Source organism: Zootermopsis nevadensis, unplaced genomic scaffold (genome assembly GCF_977971745.1).
Source record: "Zootermopsis nevadensis isolate Lab colony 2312 unplaced genomic scaffold, Znev_1.0 Znev_ptg000012l, whole genome shotgun sequence".
In the NCBI taxonomy this organism is placed as follows: domain Eukaryota; kingdom Metazoa; phylum Arthropoda; class Insecta; order Blattodea; family Termopsidae; genus Zootermopsis; species Zootermopsis nevadensis.
This window is the reverse complement of record NW_028259144.1, coordinates 13,529,775-13,552,376: the sequence shown is the minus strand read 5'-3', so window position 1 is coordinate 13,552,376 and position 22,602 is coordinate 13,529,775. Positions and strand designations below refer to the sequence as shown.

Genomic DNA, 22,602 nt, shown 5'->3' with positions numbered 1-22,602 from the left:
GGTAAACAGTCATGGGACCGTTTAATCATTTACTTATACGTATGGAAACTTAAGTTCATTAAATATAAAAGAAGGAGAACTGAAAAAATTGCAAATAACATGAAAGCTGAAAGTTATGCCACTCTTTTCGTCGGTACTTTTGTAGCTACCCTTCATCCTCAATTGTAATGGTTTTGTATTTCTTCATGATCTCGTAAAAGACTGAGATCACTGCTAATTTGACAGATGATGTGAGGAATTGTCTTGCTAGTGCTAAATGTCTTTATTAATGTGCCGATACCTTTCAAAATAGCTGAATCACAGACTTCATTATACAGTTTGTGAATTTGAGAGTGGCTTTTCCTTAGATCTTAACTTGAGGTCTGTACATTTTAACTCGCAAGGTATTCGTATTAATTCAGTAAATGTTTTATTTGTGGTGTGTATTGTCACTACTTTTATAGAGAGGTACTGAGCTTCCTTTCTTTTTTTAATACTTAGTCTCTAATTTTTCATCCTCACTCAGAATAATCGGTGATGATCTGTTTTAATAGTTTGTGATTTGTATTTTTAATTACTAAAATATTTGTTAATATTTAATTTTAATTTGTTTAAAAAACATACCGCATCCTATGTTCCGTAATCACAAGTTACATTGATTGTACATTCATTCTGTGGGAGTATCGATCATGTGTTATGGCAATTCAGCAGGGGCGGAGATGGACTCGGTTGAGTCTGGCCAGTTGGGTCTCTGTTTGTGCGGTATTCCAGTGCAGGCTCTTGGTCGATTGGGATGTACCGCTGCGTTATGTATGTCACACATGGCTCCCATTGGTGTAGTAGGTGTTGTGGATCGTTCTGCAGGAAATTAAGGATTTGCCCTGGTAAACTTCTTCTCTTACTAGAAGTATATTGTTTAAGCCGCATAATAAGCTTAAGAGAATGCATGAATAAATAAATTGTATGCAAGAAACTGTAATCAAGAAATTATATTTTAGTGATGTAACCATTTACTCGGAGAGGAAGTAAAGTGTTCTTGCCATTTTGTGTATGCTAAAATATGTAATGCGGAATTATTAGTTAGGTAGGAGACTTTGTGAGGCTGCGGTTCTATAGATTTTAATTCACTTCGTTTATATCTTTACGATTTTGAGAAATGTTTTGCGGAAGTATGATTATATGTGTGCTGTTCACTGGTTTATGTCGCCATACCGTCAAGGACATGCGGCGAAGTTTACATTAATGATAATTGTAGTGTATTGTTTGTTTAATATTTGAACCTTGAATTTGACTATAAGAGGTATAATATTCATGCCATGCATTAACTGTTGGCTAGTGTGAAATTACATTTCTACAAATTACATTTCTACAAATTACATCAGCAGGTTTTCTTAATGATGGTATTGCTGCAATATTGAGTTTTTGGGATACTTGGAAACCACCATGACTACATCTTCAGAAGATGTGCTGCTACAGGTGGGACAAGTTCGCTACAAGAAGGGAGATGGGACATTGTATGTGATGAATGAGCGCCTGGCTTGGATGATGGATCATAGGGATACTGTCTCTGTGAGTCATAGATACACTGATATTAAAAGTAAGTTGGCATTCATGTTCCTTGTGCTTTTACTAGTCCATAAATAAAGTTATTTTTAATCATGTGTTCCTCAAACTGAAAGTATTGACAGGTTGTTTTTGAAGCACAGATTGCAGGCAGGTGATTTTCATCACCAGGAATAATCTCAGGCTGTCAGACTTTGAAGTTGAAGTATGTATAGGCATAATGTTTTGTACATTCTCGTGTCAAATATATATGTAATGAGGTTATGGGAACATTAAGATATGCTAAATATGATATAGGACAACTTTTCAATATAGCAACTTGAACCTTGTCAGCATGCACCAGTAAACATGTGACTGTTTGTGGGTTTTCACTAGAACTGGCACAAACAACAATACAGCAAATTAAGGAAACATGAAAAACAGATTTGTTTCTCTCTCTTACACCTTATTTTCTATCTCATAATACAATAGCGCCCCCTCCCTCAGCACTGTCCCTATGCTAACTCCAAACTCAATTGTAGAAAATAGTGTTACTGTTTTATTAATATGTTTCAACTGTTTCCAGTCCCATTTGATGTAATTCAGAGTTATAATGTGGCACATGAAGTTGAACAGTGCTGAGAATAGAAATACAAGGAGGAAGAAATTGGAAATAATTACTGCTATCACCATATGACACGTGTTTCACAAGCTTGTAACACAGTGCTGTTGTAATGGTTTTAAAATAGTTTTTGCTTCTGCAGGTGTTTGGTAAAGTCGATCTTTGGCTTTCAGAAAGCATGTTTGTAGCCTGTCTAACTGTCGTGAGAAGTGGATGTGGTAGGTTGCAATGCGTGTAGTGACAGGGGAGCACATTAGTGGCTGAATGAAAATTGGGAATGTGTAGGAGGATGTGGATATGCAGAAAGATGCTTTTGAATGTACAAAATTTGAACCTATTGGAGAAATATGAAAGTATGAGTAATAACTAATAGCTAAGGATATAGATCAGTCCTTAAGGAGCTGATTGTTACCCAGGCAATCAAGAAATTTCCAGCCTTTTCTGGAACTGCAAGGTTCATTACTATGTTTGCAGAAGCTTGCAATATGACCACATATATATGTGTGTGTGTTTTCACTAGCTGGTACAGTTACAGATGTGTCAGTAACTGCTTCAAAACAGAAGAATCATCAGTAAGTGGTCTGCATTGTAAAGGTGTACCCTACTTTTTCAAAGATACAATTTATTTTCTCTTGTGTGAGAATTATTAGATTGATCTGCTCTGTTGTGTATTAACTCTTCATGGAGCAGAATCTTTCTTGAGAAGTTAAACTTAGTATTAGGCCATTTAGGGACATTTATGGACCTTGATTTCATTAAGGTATGATATCAACACCCAGCATTATGGAACGTAAAGTTAGAAAAATATATTAATAAAAAACGGATACGTAGCATTATTTGCAATTTGTAAGAAGTTTGACCCCAGTGCAAATAAACACTGTGTTCAAAAACTTGATCTCTGAGGGTTCTTTCCTAAAAGAAGTGAAAGTTGAACAGTCAAAGAAAAGCAGTATATCTGCAGATGATATATACTCTGATGCATTGGTATAATGACCGTCTGAAGTTCATGATAAATCATGTTACCATCATGAAGCATGTTACATTTGGACAGCCCATATACCCATGACAGCATGACTTATAAAAATGAGACTGAAGAGGGGGCATTAAAATCAGAAGAAGCAGAATTACAAGTAATTTTTTTGATAGAGAGGTCATTGCATACAATGACAGTCTTCAGTAATGTAACCTGAACGTTAGATTAGGTTGCACCTGTGTTATTGCAAATTTAATAAAAGGGTCATGTTCTTCCCATCCTTAAGATACTTCAACTTGTCTCATAAAGTACAGGATGCAGTACATTTAAGGGGGTAGCATTAAACATTGTGTTGTGTAAAGAACACCTTTTGAAATTTTATGTATTCATATTATACAAAATGCATATATCGTACCATGTACCAAAGTCTTGATTTTTATTTAAAATATGGATTGTGTACTGTATGTGTACCATGAGCTGGGATAGCTCAGTCAGTATAGTGACTAGCTATGGGCTGGACGACCGGGGTTCGTTCCCCGACGGGGGCAGAGGATTTTTCCTCTAGCCTCTGCGTCCAGACTGGCTCTGGGGCCCACCCTGCCTCCTCTACAATGGGTACCGGGGTCCTTTCCTGGGGGTAAAGCCGGCACCCCCATCTAGTGCCGAGGTCAATAAAGAGAGGAGGTATACCTCCACTCACCCCAAATGCCTACATGGCATATAGTGGGACAAACTTTACTTTACTTTTACTGTATGTGTACCAGACGGGAACCAAGGTAACTCAGTCAGTATAGTGACTGTCTATGGACTGTACGACTTGGGTTTGGTCCTGACACAGGCAGAGGATTTTGCTTCTAGCTTCTGCGTTTAGACTAGCACTCAGGCCCACCCAGCCTCCTGTCCAATAAGTACTGGGGGTTCTTTTCCCAGGGGTAAAGTGCAGCCTAGGTGTAATGCTGATCACTCACCCCAATCTAATGCTGAGGTTAATGAGTAGGAGCTATACCTCCTCTCCCCCTAAGTTCCTGCATGGCATATAGCAGGACAGGTTTATTTTTTTATGTGTATCACTTAATTTTTTTGCTGTAGTGTGCAGTAGATCATGTTTTTTTTTCTTCACATGTTTTAGTTGGAACATAATTTTGATTTAATCCTTTGGACATTGACCTCAAAATTTGGTTCTAATCGGAACTGAAAAATCTTAATTTTTGTAAATATACTGTTTCCATTGGCTATGAAACCATTGTAAACAGAGAAATCATAGTCTTGTCAGACCATAAGGTAATGGAAATAATGTACAACATACATAATTGGGAACAACTAAAGGAGTTAATGTTTCCACCGCAGAAACGTATACTACTTATTGTTTATTATATTGTTTTATTGAATTTTGGAAGTTACTATTTAATTGTAGCAGTTTATACACAAATTTGCTGTTACGGTAATTGAATCCACTAAGGCAGTGAATATTAGATGCAGCAAGATATTCGGAGCTTGAGCTGTTAATTATCACATATTATCCAACAGAGTACACACACTTTATCAGTCAGCATAAGGATTGAATTCATTTCCTCTCCTACATAGTTTCTACCCTCAGTCTGCAATATTTGGGGTGTGCCTAAATTTTCTCTTGTATGATTTCAAAGTCCTTCTACATCATTGCTGTTATTTTAGGCTCCACATGCTTTACTAGTGCTATAAATAGTGGTGAATAAGGAGCTGGTGTCATGCTGCTGACAGGTTGTGGTTGGGCAAGGGCTTAAAAACCCCTCACTGTGATGCAAGTATATTGCATTATCAGACTTGGATCCCTGCACCATATAGTTGTGGCTTGATAATGAGGATCTTACATAATAATAGTCTGATTTTGCATCATACTGCATTGACCAAGCCTAATGCATTGTAAAATGTCAAAATATGAAAGAGTAATTAATATCATATGAAATAGTGAACATATTGTTAGTTTGATTTCTGTTACACATTCAAAAAGGATGGAAGCTTTTATACATATTTCCAACAGTTTTCTTATAAGTACCTTTTATTGCTCAAATGAAGTGCAAATAATTGCTTTCTGTCCATGTAGGTTGAAGCATGTCTTGTGCAACTGTATTTGATTCTGTTTAAGCCCTGATGGTCCATAATAAGATTAGTGTACCTAATGTTTTCATGAGTTAATACTATTAAGTTCTGTGTTGTTATTTTGTATGTATCTCTTCATTGATGATTTCTTATGGGGACATTGTAGAACAAAAAAACAAAGTGTAATGAAATCATGAAAGTTGCATAAAAATATAACATTTTAAAGTAATGATTCCATTGCAGTTATAAAGAGTCCTTTGTTATGAATAATCAAATATTTTAGCACAAAAGATATCACCAGAAGGGAAACCAAAAATCCAACTTCAAGTTTGTCTTCACGATGGTACTTCATCAACATTTCATTTTGTAAATCGCTTGGGGCAGGGAGCACAGGTGAAGGACCGTGATGATGTTAAGGAACTTCTGCAGCAACTTCTACAGAAATTTAAGTGTGAAGTTAATAAGGAACTTGAAGAGAAGAATAGGTATGCATTAGAGATTCATTTAAACTTTTAGACATATTTATAATTTTTAGTCATTTTAGGATCTGTGAATTGTTAATTTTCATTTTCATCAAATTGACCCACAGTACAATGTAACAACTGACTATAAAGACACTAATATTTTAATCATTTCCAGAAATTGAATATGTGATACTTATTTATACTTAATTATTTATTTGTAATTGCAATATAGCATAAATATATTGTTACTGATATGGGGCTTCCACATTTTGATTGCATTGGGGTCCTCTCAACTGTAAATTCAACCTTGTATTTGTGTGATTTCTGGGTTCTTTCTTAGTGAATAATACTGTCCTGTGTTTTACATTTCCTACTTTACAAACACATGTTAATTGAGATATGATGAATTTTCAGACTCCTCTCTCAGAATCCATCACTTCTGCAGCTGTATCGTGATCTGGTTATAACACATGTGATATCATCTGAAGAATTTTGGTCACAACATGCCATGCAGTATATGCAAAAGCAGCAGAATCAAAAACAAGATATTGGAGTATCAGGGGCTTTTCTGGTGTGTTTTGATGTCCTGGTATTACTTACATAGGGTGTTTCTGAAATACCCAGCATCAGTATAGGGATGTGTTCTGTGCTCATAAACAGTAAATGAAGTCTGTTGAAACTTGAGTCCTTGGATGCTTTGTGTTTGAGTTATGGCCCATTTTATTTTGAAGGGAGAAGGATAAGTAAAGTGAAAACTCATTCACAGGAAACTGTGTATTTACAAATCACTGATTAAGGATTGTTGCATGGGATCAAAAAATGCACATATGTTAAGAAACAACTCACATCTTATTTTCTCCACTCTTTTGCAGTTCTACTTATTGTTAACTTCCATAGAATACACGGTTTTAAGAGTTCTCATTGCATGCCATTGTTAAAAAATGAAGTTTCCAAGGACCCATGTTTACAAAGACTTTTTAATTATGTCTGTGCACATAACTTTCTTTGAAAGTGGTATTTCTGGGGGTGAAAATACACACACACAGACAGTGTACAGAAATAACAGCCTTTCTATAATGAGAGTAAAATTGTATAATTTTTATTTCATCCAAAACTATATGTTTACTGCCATGCACATATTTTTTATATTTACAAGAAATATCAGAAATATTTTTTTTCAAATTGGTAAGATGCAGATTATTTCCATTATTTGCATTTTTCAGTGTTATAAGAAAAGCTGTGTTTTGTATCCTTCATTAATTTCGAACATGTATTGTTCACACACTACAGTGATAAGAATTGTGTTGCAGTTATGAGCGGTTAATTGTTGTTATTTTCAAAATTATATCCAGTAAGTGACCTTTAACATTGCATTCCTCCATGTGTGTGTTTGTGTATATGAGCCATGTAAACCAGACTGACTATATAAGACAGTAAGTAATTTATGTACAATGCGACAGATGGACATCAAAATAATAAATTCATACTTGTCTTTCAGCAGACAGAATAATAAGATTCAGGTGAACAAGTTAAAAATTTTACTGTGATAAAATTAAGAAAAGGTGAGGTAGTAATGCCATGTTAGGTGGGTCCCTTGTCACCAAGACATGGCAATTCACCAGGTTGCTGATAGAGGAGAAGGCCACCAAATATGGAGGGTGGCTGCAAATATGTTGAATAAGCAGTTGTGGACAGTCGACAAGGGATGGTCCTCCAGCTTGGGGGTTACATGTGTGGCTAACAACCCCTCACCATAGAAATATGGAATCAACTTTTCAAAGAATTTTCTGCACCATAGAGTGAGAGGTAGTAATGTTTTAATGACGGTGGAGGTGATGGATTGTACAAATTCAACACAACTAATGAAGTCTTATTAACAACTGATAAAGACACATATTTATTCTTTAACATGGTTTAAGTCTTTTTGTAACATAGCTGGATCTGTTTTTAGCTTATTTTTCTAGTTCTGAAAAAAATTGTTCCTGACAGAATAGTTCTGCTATGTCCTGATATGTGAAGTTATGATTGTCACAGGAACTTGCGAAGTGGATGTATAGGCATTTTATTCAGTACAGGGTTTGAACTTTTGTATGGTGATAAACCTTTAAAAAATGTCTAGCTTTTATTAATTTTTAAGTTCTGCTTTTCATTATGTACAGATTGGTATGTGTAAAGCAAAGTTGACATCACAAATTCTCCTCAGGACTTCTTGTAGCCATACCTTTTTTTAATTAAGAGAATAAATAGAATTTGAGAAATGTTTTATGTTGCAAAAATGCATTCTTCAATCTTTATTGCATGGAAGTATGGGATTTAAACCCTCATACTCTGAGCTGCCAGGTGGTCTTAACACCAGGCTCAATGGTTTAGCACTGTGTTATGGGGGCAGCTGGACCATGCATAAACTGACATGTTGCCAGGAAAGGTTAAATAGAGTAAATCTAACAAAATTTAGTTAAAAATTGATGGTTGTGCAGTTAACTCAAGGAATCTGTTGATGCAACGCATATACATATATCTGTGATAAGTTTGGAGTTATTACCTTTGTGCCAGTATTTTTTTAATTAAAATTGGGATTGCAGTTAGAAAGCTTGAACTTTTACCAAATGGAAAAATGTATTAGGAGAAAAATAAATAGTGTGCCAAGAAATTAAAATTTAAAATTATGCACCAGTACAATGCTCATCCTTCAGGAGTCCTGGCAACACTGCCAGGCATAGCAGACCAGTAAGAATATAGAATTGAGTCAGCAGAGAATAACTGTCAACAGTGTTGTTTCATTTACTTATATTGTGTGGGTGCCTTGTAGAAAAGGGAAGTTCGTAGTTCTACTCCTAATGATGGGTTCATGATGGTCATACAAAAATTATATCTGTAACAAACACTGATGGAGAATTTGCTTAAAATTCTGCCAAACAGCAAATAAAGCAACAACCCATCATTACTCAGCAGTCATGTTTGAAGATGGGGAAAAAATTATTCTGCCAGATGTTGAAACTATTATTTTACATGATTTCTTTGACAATTATTTTTTGTCAAAATGTTATACAAGAGTTTCACTGGGAAAGTGATCAAGTTTCTCTCCACCCTTTTGTAGTTTACTGTTACTCTCAGGACCATAAAATAACATTAAAGAAGAAATATGTGTAATTAGTGACTGTCTTTTTTGGCACACAGCAACTAAAGTCCACTCTTTCATAAGTTGCATTATTTATAACTTGGTTTCTGATGTGTCTTATTTAAGGAAGGATATTGTTTTAGTGATAGTGCATATTTACAGTATAAGAACTGTAGAAATATCTTGAACTTATGTTGTCATGATATGAAGATTTTTATGTAGCTGCTACCAGAAGATTTCTATAAATGAGCCAAAGAAAATATTACAGGAATTAACATTATTCTGCATAACATAGGATTACGCAAATTTTTGTACTTCTGACTTTTTAAATAATGTAGACGTGGAATTTTTATATATGTGTCAAATTATTAGATAAAATTCGGTCATTTGTTTTCTTGTAATAAACAAGTGGCTAGTATTAAACTCAGATTAATCAGTATAGCTTGTTTAAATTATTAAACTGATTTTAATTGTCATTGTAGGCAGACATCAAACCTCAGACAGATGGTTGTAATGGACTTAAGTACAATCTTACATCTGATATCATTGAGTGTATTTTCAAGACATATCCAGCGGTAAGGAAGAAACATCTAGAATATGTTCCTCATAAGCTGACTGAATCAGAATTCTGGACCAAGTTTTTTCAGTCACACTATTTTCATCGTGATCGGATAAACGCTGGTAGCAAGGATCTGTTCACAGAATGTGCCAAGCTTGATGATCAAGGTATGCCATTTTAACATGACAGTTGCTATTATGAGAGTATTTTCTTTGATCGTGTACATTGTCTGAATCAGTATGTTGTTGTACATTTATTCTTCATCTCTGTCTTTAGTTACAGGCTAGGAGCCTGATCCTTCTGTTGTAGGGCTGTGTTATGGCCACATGTTATGATGATAAAGATTGGATGGCAGTATAGTTAGAAAAGTAAATTAAATAGAAAGCAATGATGAGATAATTATATAGGTGAATTATATGAGTGTTGTGTGACATTTGAGATTTTTGAGTTGTTAGGTGGTGATTACAAAAATAGTGACAGCTTTGTAAAGATGACTTTGTGTTTCTGAATCTGAATGGAAGAAAATGAGAACTTATTCTAGTCCATTCACATGGGTTTGAATGGTTTATAAGATGAAATTTATATGATTTGGTTATAGAAATATGTAAATAGGAGTGTTAATAGTTTATAATGATTGAGATTGTGGTGGTGATTGCAGTATTGGTAATTGGCCTTATAGTAATGCTGCTGAGAATAGATAGAAATGCTGTAGTACAAGGAAGTGATTCTCATAGATTAGCTGTTTTTGTGGGGCAGAAAACCAAAGAACTGCATTTTCCAACCAGTTATACCACCCAACTACAATAATTTTCTTGCTCACCCAGTTTCCAGTGGAAAAAGTTGTTGCTGAAACCGTGCAGTAAAAACTCTGAAACTGTTCTCAAAAGAGAAGTGTCTTTGGTCAACCACACAATTTTACATGAAAGTGTGTGTTCTTGACAACTGTGGGTTGCTAAGTGCATTGATGATAGTCAGGTCTTGCTTATACCCTCTACAGACACCTAGTGAATTTAATATGGGAACATCTTTCTGTTGTTCACACTTCCAGTGGTGTGTGATGTGGCAGGTAAACAGCTGTTGCCACTACACATGGTGGCCCTTAGTTCTTCTTACACACACACTTTCATGTGAAAATGTGTGGTAGACCAAAGATACTTCCCTTGTCAGATGCCTTTGAGTCTGATAACTTATTTTGGTTGTGCCATACATTCACTTTGTAAAATAGCTGTAGTTTCAAACATTGTTTTGTAGAAAGAAAATTAATTTGGACAAGGTTACTACAATTTACAAGAAAATGAAATGTACTGTAAAGGGTTAAAGAAACATCGTATAGACAGTTCCAACCTTTTGTGTTCAAAATAGGTGCAGATTTTAATTAACTTTGTGAACACGTTTCTCACATCAAGACCAAAATTAAATATTGTTATAGATGATGCTGATGCATGACTGAGTTAGCTTACTGTAATTGCAAGACCAGCATTATAGCATAATTTTGCAGCTGTTACAAATCTTATTACAAAACAAGTGTTGGATTTTGAATGAGTGGTCATATACCTCTGTAGGTACTCCTGTTTGCTTGATTTCATTTAATGAAAAATGTGAACAGAGTTGTGTATAAATTATGTTGAAATCTTGGTAATATATATTTATTTAGTTATTGTTTATTTAACAATGCTGTCAGTAGCTTAGAGTATGCAGGTTTTGTGGCCAGTTATAAAGCTCATGTGATAATGTCTTGGCTGTGGTGATTTGTGAAAGAACTCAAAGTAATTACAAAATATATGAATATTTGAATGTGTAAAAATTAAATTCCAAAATTTGTATGATAACTGTATTGTTAGTTTATGATTTGTTCATAATGTTCATGATAAAACCAAGTACTTTTGAAAGTAACAGTATATATTTTTCTCAGAATTGAAGAGGGACATTTCTACTGGAATTGAGGATCCATTGGTTGACATCACTTCATTTGAAGATAAAACTTTGGATGAAGGGTATGGAACTGGAGGAGACAGGCCAGTTGGAGTACAGAGTGGAAACATTGTGCATCAGAGTATGATTAAACGGTATGCAGAGGAAGATTGTACATCCACCTTAAATTAGTGGCAAATTCTGTTCTAGCAGTCTGGTGATGTGGAGATGCAATATTATTGAATTTTCCCAACAGTCACACCACAGTGATGATGATGATGATGATAATAATAATAATAATAATAGTGCTACTGTTGACATTGTGTAGGTATTTAATTTCACAGTACTTTCAACAGGTGGAAACATCACAACATAACCATTTGTAAGATTTGAGTTTTTCATGTTGGTGAGGCTGATGGTGTCCTCCTGGGTTCTGTCAAGAGCCTCATTAATCATTTGGTGGCCAAAATGTGGCAGGTCCAATATTCTCTGCAAATGAGCAGCATAAGACTTTTTTTTTGTGAAGTGTAGAAGTTGTTGCGGTTGTCGGATCACCTCAAACTCGATGCGTCACTTTTTTAGAATAACAGGCATGACCAGCAAAATAGTTTTCTCATATTTTTGGAAGCTCTTAATCACAGGTAAAAATCATATAGTCAAACCTAAAAATTCATAGTGTAGAAGTTTACCAGTGTTTCAGGGGTCCTTGTTGCTTCTGATAAATTGGTAAACTTCTACCATACTACTGGGCACTACAACCCAGAAGACAGCCATCTTCATATGCACCGCATTGAGAACCTCATATTCTGCTTAATTTAACAACATAACAATAATCTTATAAGATTTGAGGTTTTCACAGCGGCGAGTATGAAGATTTCTGTCTTCTGGGTTGTTACGCTGTGTAGTCTGGTCGATGTTAATCACACAGCACAACAACCCAGAAGACAGAAATCTTAACAATAATCTTGCATAAAGGAAAAATACAAGATATGGAACATACATACCAACTCAGTTGAGGTACAGTGTGCTGAAGATTGCATAACCATACTTTGTTCAAGAGAGTTGTTGTTTGTCCTTATTCACTCTGATGCATATATGAAAGCACAGATTGGCACCTCTGGTTGAATGGTAGAAATATTCACTTCCTTGGCATATGAAGGTTATTAAACATTGGCAAGAAGCTGCATAACTTGTAAATCAGGGTCCAAGCAAACTTATTGAATGGGGGAGAAAAAAATGTTTCTATTGTATATTTCTCCAGTGTTAGTGATCTGCCGGTACTGTTCTAGCCAGAGTTACTGACATGGTCCACAGTAGCTGATATGTATGGACTGTAATTTTTGTAGTATTGAAGTCCTTTGAACTATTTATTTAAAGTAGTTTGTAGTAGTATTAGAGTAGCAAACTAGAGTTTGCAATGTTCAGATTAGGGAAATTAGATTTAACATTGACTCAGACACCATAACCTATATGTCTCACATATAACACGGTTGAAAATTTTAAATTATCACGATTTTTACATGGAAGTTGTATTGAACTATGTACCTGTGGCAAAATGTCTCTCAGATTAAATAGTTGGAAAATATTCTAATGGCAGTTATAATTTTTTGTATTACCATGTGAATTTGTATTTTATTAAAACCCACTGGTAGTAAGATAGTATTCGGTTTGGTTTGTTTAGGTTTAACCAACATTCCATCATGGTTCTGAAGGCATGTCAACAGAATACAACATGCCACTCTGGTTCAGAGCCGCTGGACTCATCAGTACTACCCATGAAACAACCAAGCCAGTCAAGTGAAAGAAACCCTGATTGCAGTGATTACCTGCGTACTGCTAAGAAGGTAAATCATAATTTGGCAACAGATCGCAAGAATTTGCATTATATTTGTTATTGTATGCTTGGAATTTTCTAATGTTTCATGTATGCTAAGTATTTGAATTACAGGAATAACAAAAGGACAGATGTCAGAGGTAAAGTACAATCTTGATATAACAAGAATTTATAAAATTTTAAAAATGTTAATTCTGATTGGTACTCATAATGCCAGAAACCTGTTGAAATACAGTCTTCAGGTCTGTCTCCAAACTTCATTTATGATACAAAAAGTAATGCTGTTTGACCAGTTTTGCTCTTGGAAGTGGTCGTCGTGGATGTGATAGTAATGAAACATTCTAGTCATAATATCTTTTAGCATTATCTGAACCAAGATGATTTGTTCATATACATAATAGCCTGACTGATTATTTATTGCATTTGGCCCTCTGTATGCTGCACACTTTTAAGTCCTACCCACATTCAATAATTTGCTGTGCACTCACATTCTGTCCATAATTCATTTCTTTGCATACATGTATGAGACAATGTGTCAACATGTATGGGACTTGAAAAATTCAATATATGAAGTACTTAGTTGAACCAAATCTGAACTGTACATATGTGCATATTTGGGCTGGTTGTAATGGCATAATCAGAATAGACTGGTCTTCTATCACATACAACAGTTGATTGTATATTGTCTTTGTCAAAGTAAGCAGTCCATGTTTTCTTGCTATATTGCTCTTTTGACAAGGTCCTGATTTCAGAGGTGAATTACTTCAACTATGTGTTCAAATCTGACCCCTTCCATTTAATTTCCATAATTGGGGTTCACTTAACTTAACACAAAGCAGAATCTGAAAAATTATTCAACACTCATTTACTGGCAAGCCGGGCAACACAATACACAATAAAAAATAACAAAATAAAAAAACATTTACCGCAAGTGGAGGAGCATCAGCCAATGAGTTTTCTCAATACCTGCTCTATTGTAACATAATTTATTTTATGTTGAGCCACCTCCCTGAGCAGATTGTTTAAACATCAGTTTTATCAGAATAAGAGTTATATGTTCTTCTGTAATGTGACAGGACTGTAATCTGGAACCATTCCATCACAGCTGTTAATCAGGTTGCAATGTAGACTGCAGTAGAAGACACAGAAAACAACACTTCATTTCCATTGTGTGTAGTATTGTTGGGAGTCTTTCAGCTTTATTATTGCCCCATTAAGTGCTGTTTCCAGGTTTCTTGTTGGACCTCTCAGCTTCATAGCATAATGTGCATCATTCCAACTTGCAGACGGGGTGCTTGTAAACATGTAAAGGAAAGTGATATCTTTTAACCATACTGAACCGTGTTGGAATAAAGTAATTTACTTGTTTAACATGGAGGAAGTTTGCTTATTTTGTGTAATTTTATGCTTTCTAGCTCCGAATTCAAGAGAAACTTGTTTATGATGATTTGGAATCAGATAGCAAGATGCAGAATGTAGGGACACAACTCAGTTTGTCCAGAGTGGAGCGTTATCTTCATGGACCCATGCCTGGTTCCTCTGGTGGGTATGGCACTAGTAAATGAAGTGCAGATTGCTTTTCTTGAATTTTTCCTGTGACCATTTCAATATTTGTGTGACTTATAATTACTATAGCTTAGTGCTGTTTCTGATTCTCCGTTTGTTGAAAGTGTGGGACTTAGTGAGGTTTGTTAAAATAAAATCCACTTGGGGATTATTCTGGGTGACAGTGTAGGGGTGATTAGAAATAGTCTCAAGATGGCCATACCCTAGTCTGGTCCTTGTTGATTGAAGCAGCAAGTATCTCTGAAACATCAATAAATTCTACCAGAGTACATGATGCTACAATCCAGGAGACAGCCATTTTTATTCTTGATGGGTTCCTTCTGGAAAGAATGCTTGTACTGTTGCTGGAACCATTGCATCATTGTGGCATTTACATCCTTGTCAGACCGATTCTACAATTCTGTAGAGTTGTGTAGTCGTGGAGGGTCCAAATAGTTGAAAGTCATACAGTGACATGTCCAGGCCATATGGCGGATGGTCGAGCACCTTCATTGACATGTAGTTTATGTTCTGAGCAGTGGGGGTCTTGTAGGAACAAACATATCCTCGTGTAAGATTTGCTGTGGATTATTTCTTTGCTTCCAAGTCTTATAAATTCTTGGTTTATCCAACATTTCATAAATATTTTTGAATGTCCTAATTTCTGTGCTGCAAAGAACTGTCAGCAGCTTTCAGTTTGAACAACACTACAGTAATCATTTCCATAAACTGCATTTTTACTCATATTTCATCAGGCTCTTCTCTTTCCACTTTGCACTTCATTACTCATTTTGCCATGAATTTGTGAGTTATCACTCAGCAAAGCCTTACACCCATCAACACAATCTAAAACTGTTGGAACACTATAGAAACATGTCCTTACCTCCAGTGTAACTGATACACAGTTTTAAGAACTAGTCTGTTTTTTCTTCTCTGTATTGACATAGATTTTTTTATTGCTTTGACAGTTCTTTTTATTCTACTGCAGAGTATGCATATGTTTTTTGAATGCAGTGCCCTGCTACATACTTTATTTAATTCCACAGCAGTTGAATTAATGTCTTCGTAGATTTATTGTGTTTATTTTTCAGTGGTAACAAAGGAATTACTCTAGAAATTTAAATTCAACTTTGTAGAAGTAAATATAAATAAAATAAATACAGTAATTAAAATAAAACTAAACATATAAGCATGTAATTAGACTCTGATGTACATTGAAGTTGTAAATGTGTATGTAAATAAATAATAGAAGACTAATTGTACCATTTGTTTTGAGCTGTAATGAAATTTCTTTTCTTAAAGAAAAGAACATTTGTTGCTGTCATTGGCTTCAACTGTATAGTGACCAATGAATAATGAAAAGGGAAGGGAGCAGTTCTGGGATGTTTAAGGTACAATCCCAGCATTTGTCTAGAGGGACTGAAGAAAACCACAATGTATCTCTGTCAGGATTCCCTGTCTCCAGGCCAAGTTTTTAATCTAGGACCTCCAGGTTATAAAGCAGGAGTGATAATCATTTGGCTATGAAGTTTGGTGGAAAGGATAGAAATTACAAGTGCTCAGATAACTTTCTCTCACTTATCAGAAAATATTTAAAGTTTTTACATTTTGCTCTTACTAAAAACTTTTTCCTTTTCAGAGGATGTGTTGAGTGATGATGTGTTCACTGTTTCAACACGACTTCAGCGTGAAGCAGAGGGCTGGTGCTCAGTCGCTCGCCTTCAAGCGTCCACATTAGTGAATCCAGCGGCTGCTGTGAGTGCTCTTGGAGAGCTCACACCAGGTGGAGCACTCATGAAAGGTTTTGAAGAGGAATCGTTGGCTCGTGAGTTTTAGAGTAAAAATATTACAAACTGATTTTTATGCTCGTTTGCATTATGTAAATTACTCTTTATAAAAGGTTTTGTGGTATCAAGGTTTTCAAGTCTGTGTTGTCCGTTTTCAGATGTTAGTTGTTTTTTAAAGTTGTTAATGTGCATGTCTCATCTCTCACCCATGCATATAACATGTGTCTTTCATTTCATTGCCTTCATTTTATCGTCCTGATAATGTTTGTAGAGGAGTACAAATTACAAAGTTGCTCATTATGCAGTTTTCTCCATCCTATTACTTCCTGTCTCTCAGGTCCAAATACTCTCCACAACACCCCTAATCCTGTGATGTAAGAGACCAAGTTTCACACCCATATAAAACAGGAGGAATAATTATAGTTTTGTGTATTTTAATTTTTGCATTTTTAAATGAGGTGGGAAGACAGGTTCTGAACTGCATGGTGGTAAATTGAATTTAATCTGCTCTTAATTTCTTATGAATAATTTGTATTTGTTGCTGTTGTTACTGTTGTCATATTTTTTAAAGGATTTATTAGCTGTCCTATGTTGTCCTCCATTTTGGTGATGAGATATAGATATGTACCACCTTCTGAATGTAATGTACTTTAGTTGAATCCAAATGATATGACACCATCTCATCTGTGTCAGAAATTGTTCCTCCCTCATTTTAATTAATGCAGTACATCCTTTTACATCATTCTGAGTTTAATATTACTAATAATCATAACATTATTTTGAGTCTGCATACTTTGTGCTTAACCCTTCACCGTGGTTGGACGTCTTGTGACGCCCTGGCATTTAAATTCCCGGTCTGCTGTTAAGCCTAATTTCAAAAGCCCATAATTATGGAAACAATAACGACTGATATATGATGTTTGTAGTTGATCTGGTGTGGAAGAAATGCTCTTTCTGATCATGTATTGGCAACGTCGCATTCTTCGATCTCTAAAGGCTAGTCTGTGAATAAATGCGTGACCTAAGAGGTTACACAATCTTCCAAAGAACACTGAGCTGTTTGTTTGTAGAGGTAAGATAACTCATTCTCTCAGTCTCATATGACACGATAACTGCTCCAGCGAAGTAGAGAGGAAAAAAAATTATCTGAAACGGTCAAGGGGCTCCATAATATATATATATATATATATATATATAGATATACCGTTATGTTTATCTGTGTCTTCAAATATCAACAATTTTAGCACCCCTATACTCAGAAGTCTATAATCAGAAGAGTTCTTAGTAAGAGACGGTTATAACTGCCAAGTATGATGCATATATGTGGCCTTCAGTTCGCTGTCAGAATATCAGCTGGCGCAGACATATTTACTCCCGCGTATTATTGACACAGGAAAGAAATTCAATGCCTCAAAGACATTGCGTCATGTGCAGGAACCGCTAGAAAAAGATAAAAACTATGTATTTTGGTAGTGTTGACTTTTGCTGACGTTTCAATAAATAACATACAACTCTCAACGTCTAATCGACTACTAGCATTTGTCACACACAGGATGTTCATATTATACGCTGAAATTATAAAACCATCTTTTAAGAGGATTTCAGTGAAGAATTGATCATTATATGTTATATAGTTCAAACGTTATGATAAATAAAGTGTTTTAGAGCAAAATTTAAATGGCCACCACTCCTCGTCAAGCAGCGCGGAATTTAAATTCCCATGTTGAAGGGTTAATAGAAATTAATCAGTTAAGTACACTGTTGCTATTGATATAAGTATTGAAAATATTAGTTGAAGACAGAAGAAAAGTCTTGTAGTAAAGAACTATATTGTATTATACATTCTTCTATGTATCATAAGAGACAGAAATATTATATTTTTATGTAATGACCATTGGGAGAACAGGAAAGCAGTTTACAATGTTGTAGGATTTGAGGATTTCATGGCAGTAAGTTTGAAGATGGCTGGTTTCTGGGTTGTTCTGTGTAGTCTGGTAGAAGTTCACTGGCTCTTCAGAGGTCCTTGCTGCCTCCATCATCAAGTGATTGCCCTGATGATGGAGACAGCAAGGAGCTCTGAAGCATCAGTAAACTTCTACCAGACTACACGGTGCAACAGCCCAGAAGACAGCCATCTTTAGTTTACACTGAGCAGCTATACATGGGTAATTTACAGACACTGATGCACAAAGTGTGTTATGCCATTAGGAGGGAAGCAATATGTTTCTTCTTATAGAATGACTTCACCATTTCTAGAATATAACAGTATAATTTAGAAGCATGCATAGGGTTGCTGAAAAAAATGTGGAAGGAAGAGGGCACTGTTTAAGCCACTGTGTGAATGAGAGGGTGAGAACTCTATTCATCTTTCTTAGATTAGGGACCATTGGTGGTATTTTATGAAAATGGTAATGAAGCTTGGGGTTCCATAATGGATGGTGAATTTCATAGCTAGCTGTGTGACTTTTAGCTTCTCAATAACTCTGTTTTGTGCCTGTTGTGCTCATAATACAGTGTTAGAAGTCCTGTTATGTGCAATAAATATTGGAGCTTAATAATATACAGGACTGACTTCACAGCCTGTCCAACTGTAGGAAAACACAGGCTCTACTTGTTTCTTCCTCTTGTTGAAATCCTCTTTCAGGAGAGAGTAAATTACTCTATGTTAATATGAGAGCTTTTTAAAGTCCAACCTGTAAGTTAAGTGGTTTATTGGATGTCTGTTGGTTTGTAGGTGATACATGCATTATGGAAGCATTGGATTCTCTCTGAAAAATTAGACATACCATTTCATTCCTCTGTTCTTCCACCTCAGCTTCCCAATGTATAACCTGCATTTGTCCACACATTCAGGTTGTGTCACCCCTGATCTGATGACAGTTGTACAATGCATTGATTTCTTTTAGAATGTGAAAATGAAATAAAAATCTCTTTTATTCTTTCACTGTTTGTCTTAGTACTCAGTCACATTGTGCAGACATGGCTTGTGCCTATTTCATCCCCCCCCCCAGCATGTGCTGTAACAGTCTGTTCTGTCTTAGTGTATCAAAGGAACATAATTCCAAACTTGGCAGTAGTTTTAACTGATTTACATAATTTTAATTTCCAGATCTTGAAATTGACTAACAAGGTATGACAATTACAAAGGTATTTTAAACATAAGAATAGAGAGTTGATATGCTGATGGCTTCTGTTATATTTTCTCTGTTTTAAATGTGAATTAATTTTATGCCATATGTACAAAACAGTTTATCTGATTTTAGATGTGAGGTCAACATTGTTTTTAATGTATGCGTTACAAGTATAATGATATTATATGGTTTTCAGAATTGGTTCCAGCAGATTTAGAACGTGAGCTGAAGAATTTGTACATGTCACTTTGCGAACTGTTTCGCCACTTCTGGACTAGTTTTCCTCCTACAACACCAACTCTAGAAGCAAAAGCAGTCCGTATGCATGAGGCCCTTCATCGATTCCACTCAGCAAGGCTGAAACCTTTTGAGGTATGATGCCACTAGAGTAGGGAACTTCATATGCCCTGTCCTCTCATCTTAATTATTTTTTGTCAGTTTTCTGAATGATAAACTTCTGTTTTGTTTCATCATGTTAAATAAAACCAGAGGTTTTAATTCGTTGTAGTGTCACTGGCCTGTAAGGAGTTGGCATGACAGAAGCTTATATTTTAATTGACATTCAGAATTACACGCATATTGATTGCATTATAATTACAAGTTAATAGTAATAGTTTTATACAATTTTCATTGAAGATCATTGTCATCAGACTAGTATACCCTATATGATTCTTAGTTACTGTAATTAATGCCTTTGTACTTTACTCAGTTATTATGTTGTGTTCTGCGTGCTATTAACAGTGACTAGTTTGCTTTTGTCATTTGGATAAAACATCAGATACAACTGTAGATAAAAACTGTTGTATTTGCATTTTTAACACTATTAAAACTTTCCACAGATTTAGCCGTGTGTCAGACATTTTAAACTTTTCATATAGTTGAATTTTATATTACATACATACAAATAAATTTTAATCTGTTCATCTCTTACTAGAACCGTGTCCTGCGAGAGTTCTCACCATTGAGTCAGCATCTTACTAGTCATCTAAATCAGATGTTAAACTCTGCATATCGCAAGTTTGCTACCTGGCAACAAAGGAAGATGCAAACACTCAGGTAGCAGCACAGCTCTTGTGAGTGTCTATGAAGAAATGTAATTGTCTTTTATCATAATCATTTAAATACCACTTTAAGGTACAGTGAAACCCTAATTTATGGTTTCCTTGGGGAAGAAGCATTTTGTACCTTCAGTTGAGAAAAACCTTATATGGTGGTTGTATTAAAAGGAAACAGGAAATTATTCCTTAGGTTATAAAAACACTTGTAAAATATAATGTTTGCATGATATGACTTCATGTTAGAACAAATAAAGTACAACTGTAACAAGAAAAAGTGTACAGTACATACATGGCAGGTGTATTATTTCTTTAAATAATCCAAAACTGATTGCTGCTTTGTTGGGCATGTCCAATGAAGGAAGAACAACCTATTTTCCAGTTGGTGCAGTCATGCTAGGCCAGCATCATCAAGTTTAAAAGAACACATGTAGCTTCAGACATGCTTCATGAAATGCAAATTATTGAACTATGTCTGAAGAAATGAAAATGAATCATTGAATAGAAGATGGGTGTGCTGGCATGAAACAATTCAGAAAACTCACATCAATTAGTACAATTAAAAGAATGTGATTTGACATTTACTGCAGTCATTTTTACTAATCTCTGATTTAGAATATTCATGACAAAATGAAAGGAGTAGCTGTAACGGATATAATTTAGAATGTTCTCCATAGTGCTGAATTTTGCAAATGGTCCCATTTTTGTGCTACACGATCTGCTACTTGCAACTTGGCTTGATAAAAATGTATTTATGAGGTTATTATTCTTGGAAGTGCTTTGCAAAGATGATGTCAAGAAGTATTTAGTTTTGTGTTCACTGAGACTGGCCACCACAAGTATATATAATGTAATATAATATATAATATTGCCAAATCTAGTTATTAGTACCAGTGCCTTGCTATTGTATGGGGACACCTGAAACATTAGTACTGCACTAGAATATTTTCAAAAAAGAAGCTGAAATATATGAAAATGTTATCATATAAACTATCTAAGATGCTTGTATAGAGACTGGCTATTTTAAAACTGTACATGGATAAATTGATTAAATCCTTACTTTCTTTATTCTGAAACTTGTAGTTTAATGTGGTAAATACAATTTATCTTCTAATCCACATTATTGTTGACACTGTGTATTTGGGAATTAATCCAGTTTTCCCTTTAAGTCTAGTTATTTCTGTGTTGATTTCAGTCCTGTACTTACGATGTTAATTGGTTAAAGCATTGAAGATTTCTGTCTTCTGGGTTGTTCCGCTGTGTAGTCTGGTCGATGTTAACCAACGTTTCAGAGGTCATACAGCCTTCGTCATCAGGGCGCCCTGATGACGGAGGCAGTATGACCTCTGAAACTTTGGTTAACATCGACCAGACTACACAGCGCAACAACCCAGAAGACAGAAATCTTCATACTCACTGTTGTGAAAACCTCAAATCTTACGGTTAAAGCATTGTTTATGATAAGTTTTCTTTTTCTTTTGTCTTTAACTGATGCAATCGACATCATACAGTAATCCATTATTCCTGGTTGTATGTTTCAGGTGAAAGTTTCATTCATCCATGCAAGGTTCAGGTTCATCGTGTTCATCATAAGTGAGAAGTTGCGAGTAGTGAAAATGGTATCATGGAGTAAGATGTTTCCAGTCAACATTTCCAGCACAGGAATTGCATTACATTTATTTCACTTTAATTTCCTGTACATTTAATTTGTTTGTTGATGGGACTGCAGAAGTATGGTTGATTGTTTGAGCACTTATAATACGTACATTTTTCAGCAGTTCTTACCTTGCAGCAGTAGACTCACTGAAAATAGACTAAGGTGTTGATAATGTAGGATTATGTTTCATAGCCATCATAAATGGTAGTTGTGTACAAAGCTATATATCGTTGTATTTATTTCAAATAATCTTGTCTTTTCTTCTACATCTTCATGAGAATTATTTGTTTGTGTTCCATCTAAATACCTACGTATGACAGAATGGTGGCCACAATGCAGTAGTTCC

The 22,602-nt window shown here is 35.2% G+C and overlaps 1 protein-coding gene across 4 annotated transcripts; it reads left to right on the top strand.

Moving 5' to 3' along the window:
• The first annotated feature begins 679 nt into the window (after positions 1-679).
• Positions 680-22,479, top strand: Tfb1 (transcription factor B1). Of its 4 annotated transcripts, none has more exons than XM_022064532.2 (12): positions 680-863; positions 1,362-1,576; positions 5,479-5,680; positions 6,074-6,230; positions 9,260-9,503; positions 11,249-11,402; positions 12,929-13,091; positions 14,497-14,623; positions 16,266-16,451; positions 19,741-19,916; positions 20,479-20,600; positions 22,141-22,479. In XM_022064532.2, exons 2-12 carry the CDS (start codon positions 1,423-1,425, stop codon positions 22,142-22,144), a joined length of 1,689 nt encoding a protein of 562 aa, XP_021920224.2. In that variant the 5' UTR covers positions 680-863; positions 1,362-1,422; the 3' UTR covers positions 22,145-22,479. The 4 variants fall into 4 exon arrangements, with proteins under 4 accessions (XP_021920224.2, XP_021920223.2, XP_021920222.2 ...); XM_022064531.2 differs by having other exon boundaries at positions 681-863; positions 20,479-20,637; XM_022064530.2 differs by having other exon boundaries at positions 683-863; positions 1,365-1,576; positions 20,479-20,617.
• The last annotated feature ends 123 nt before the right edge of the window (positions 22,480-22,602 follow it).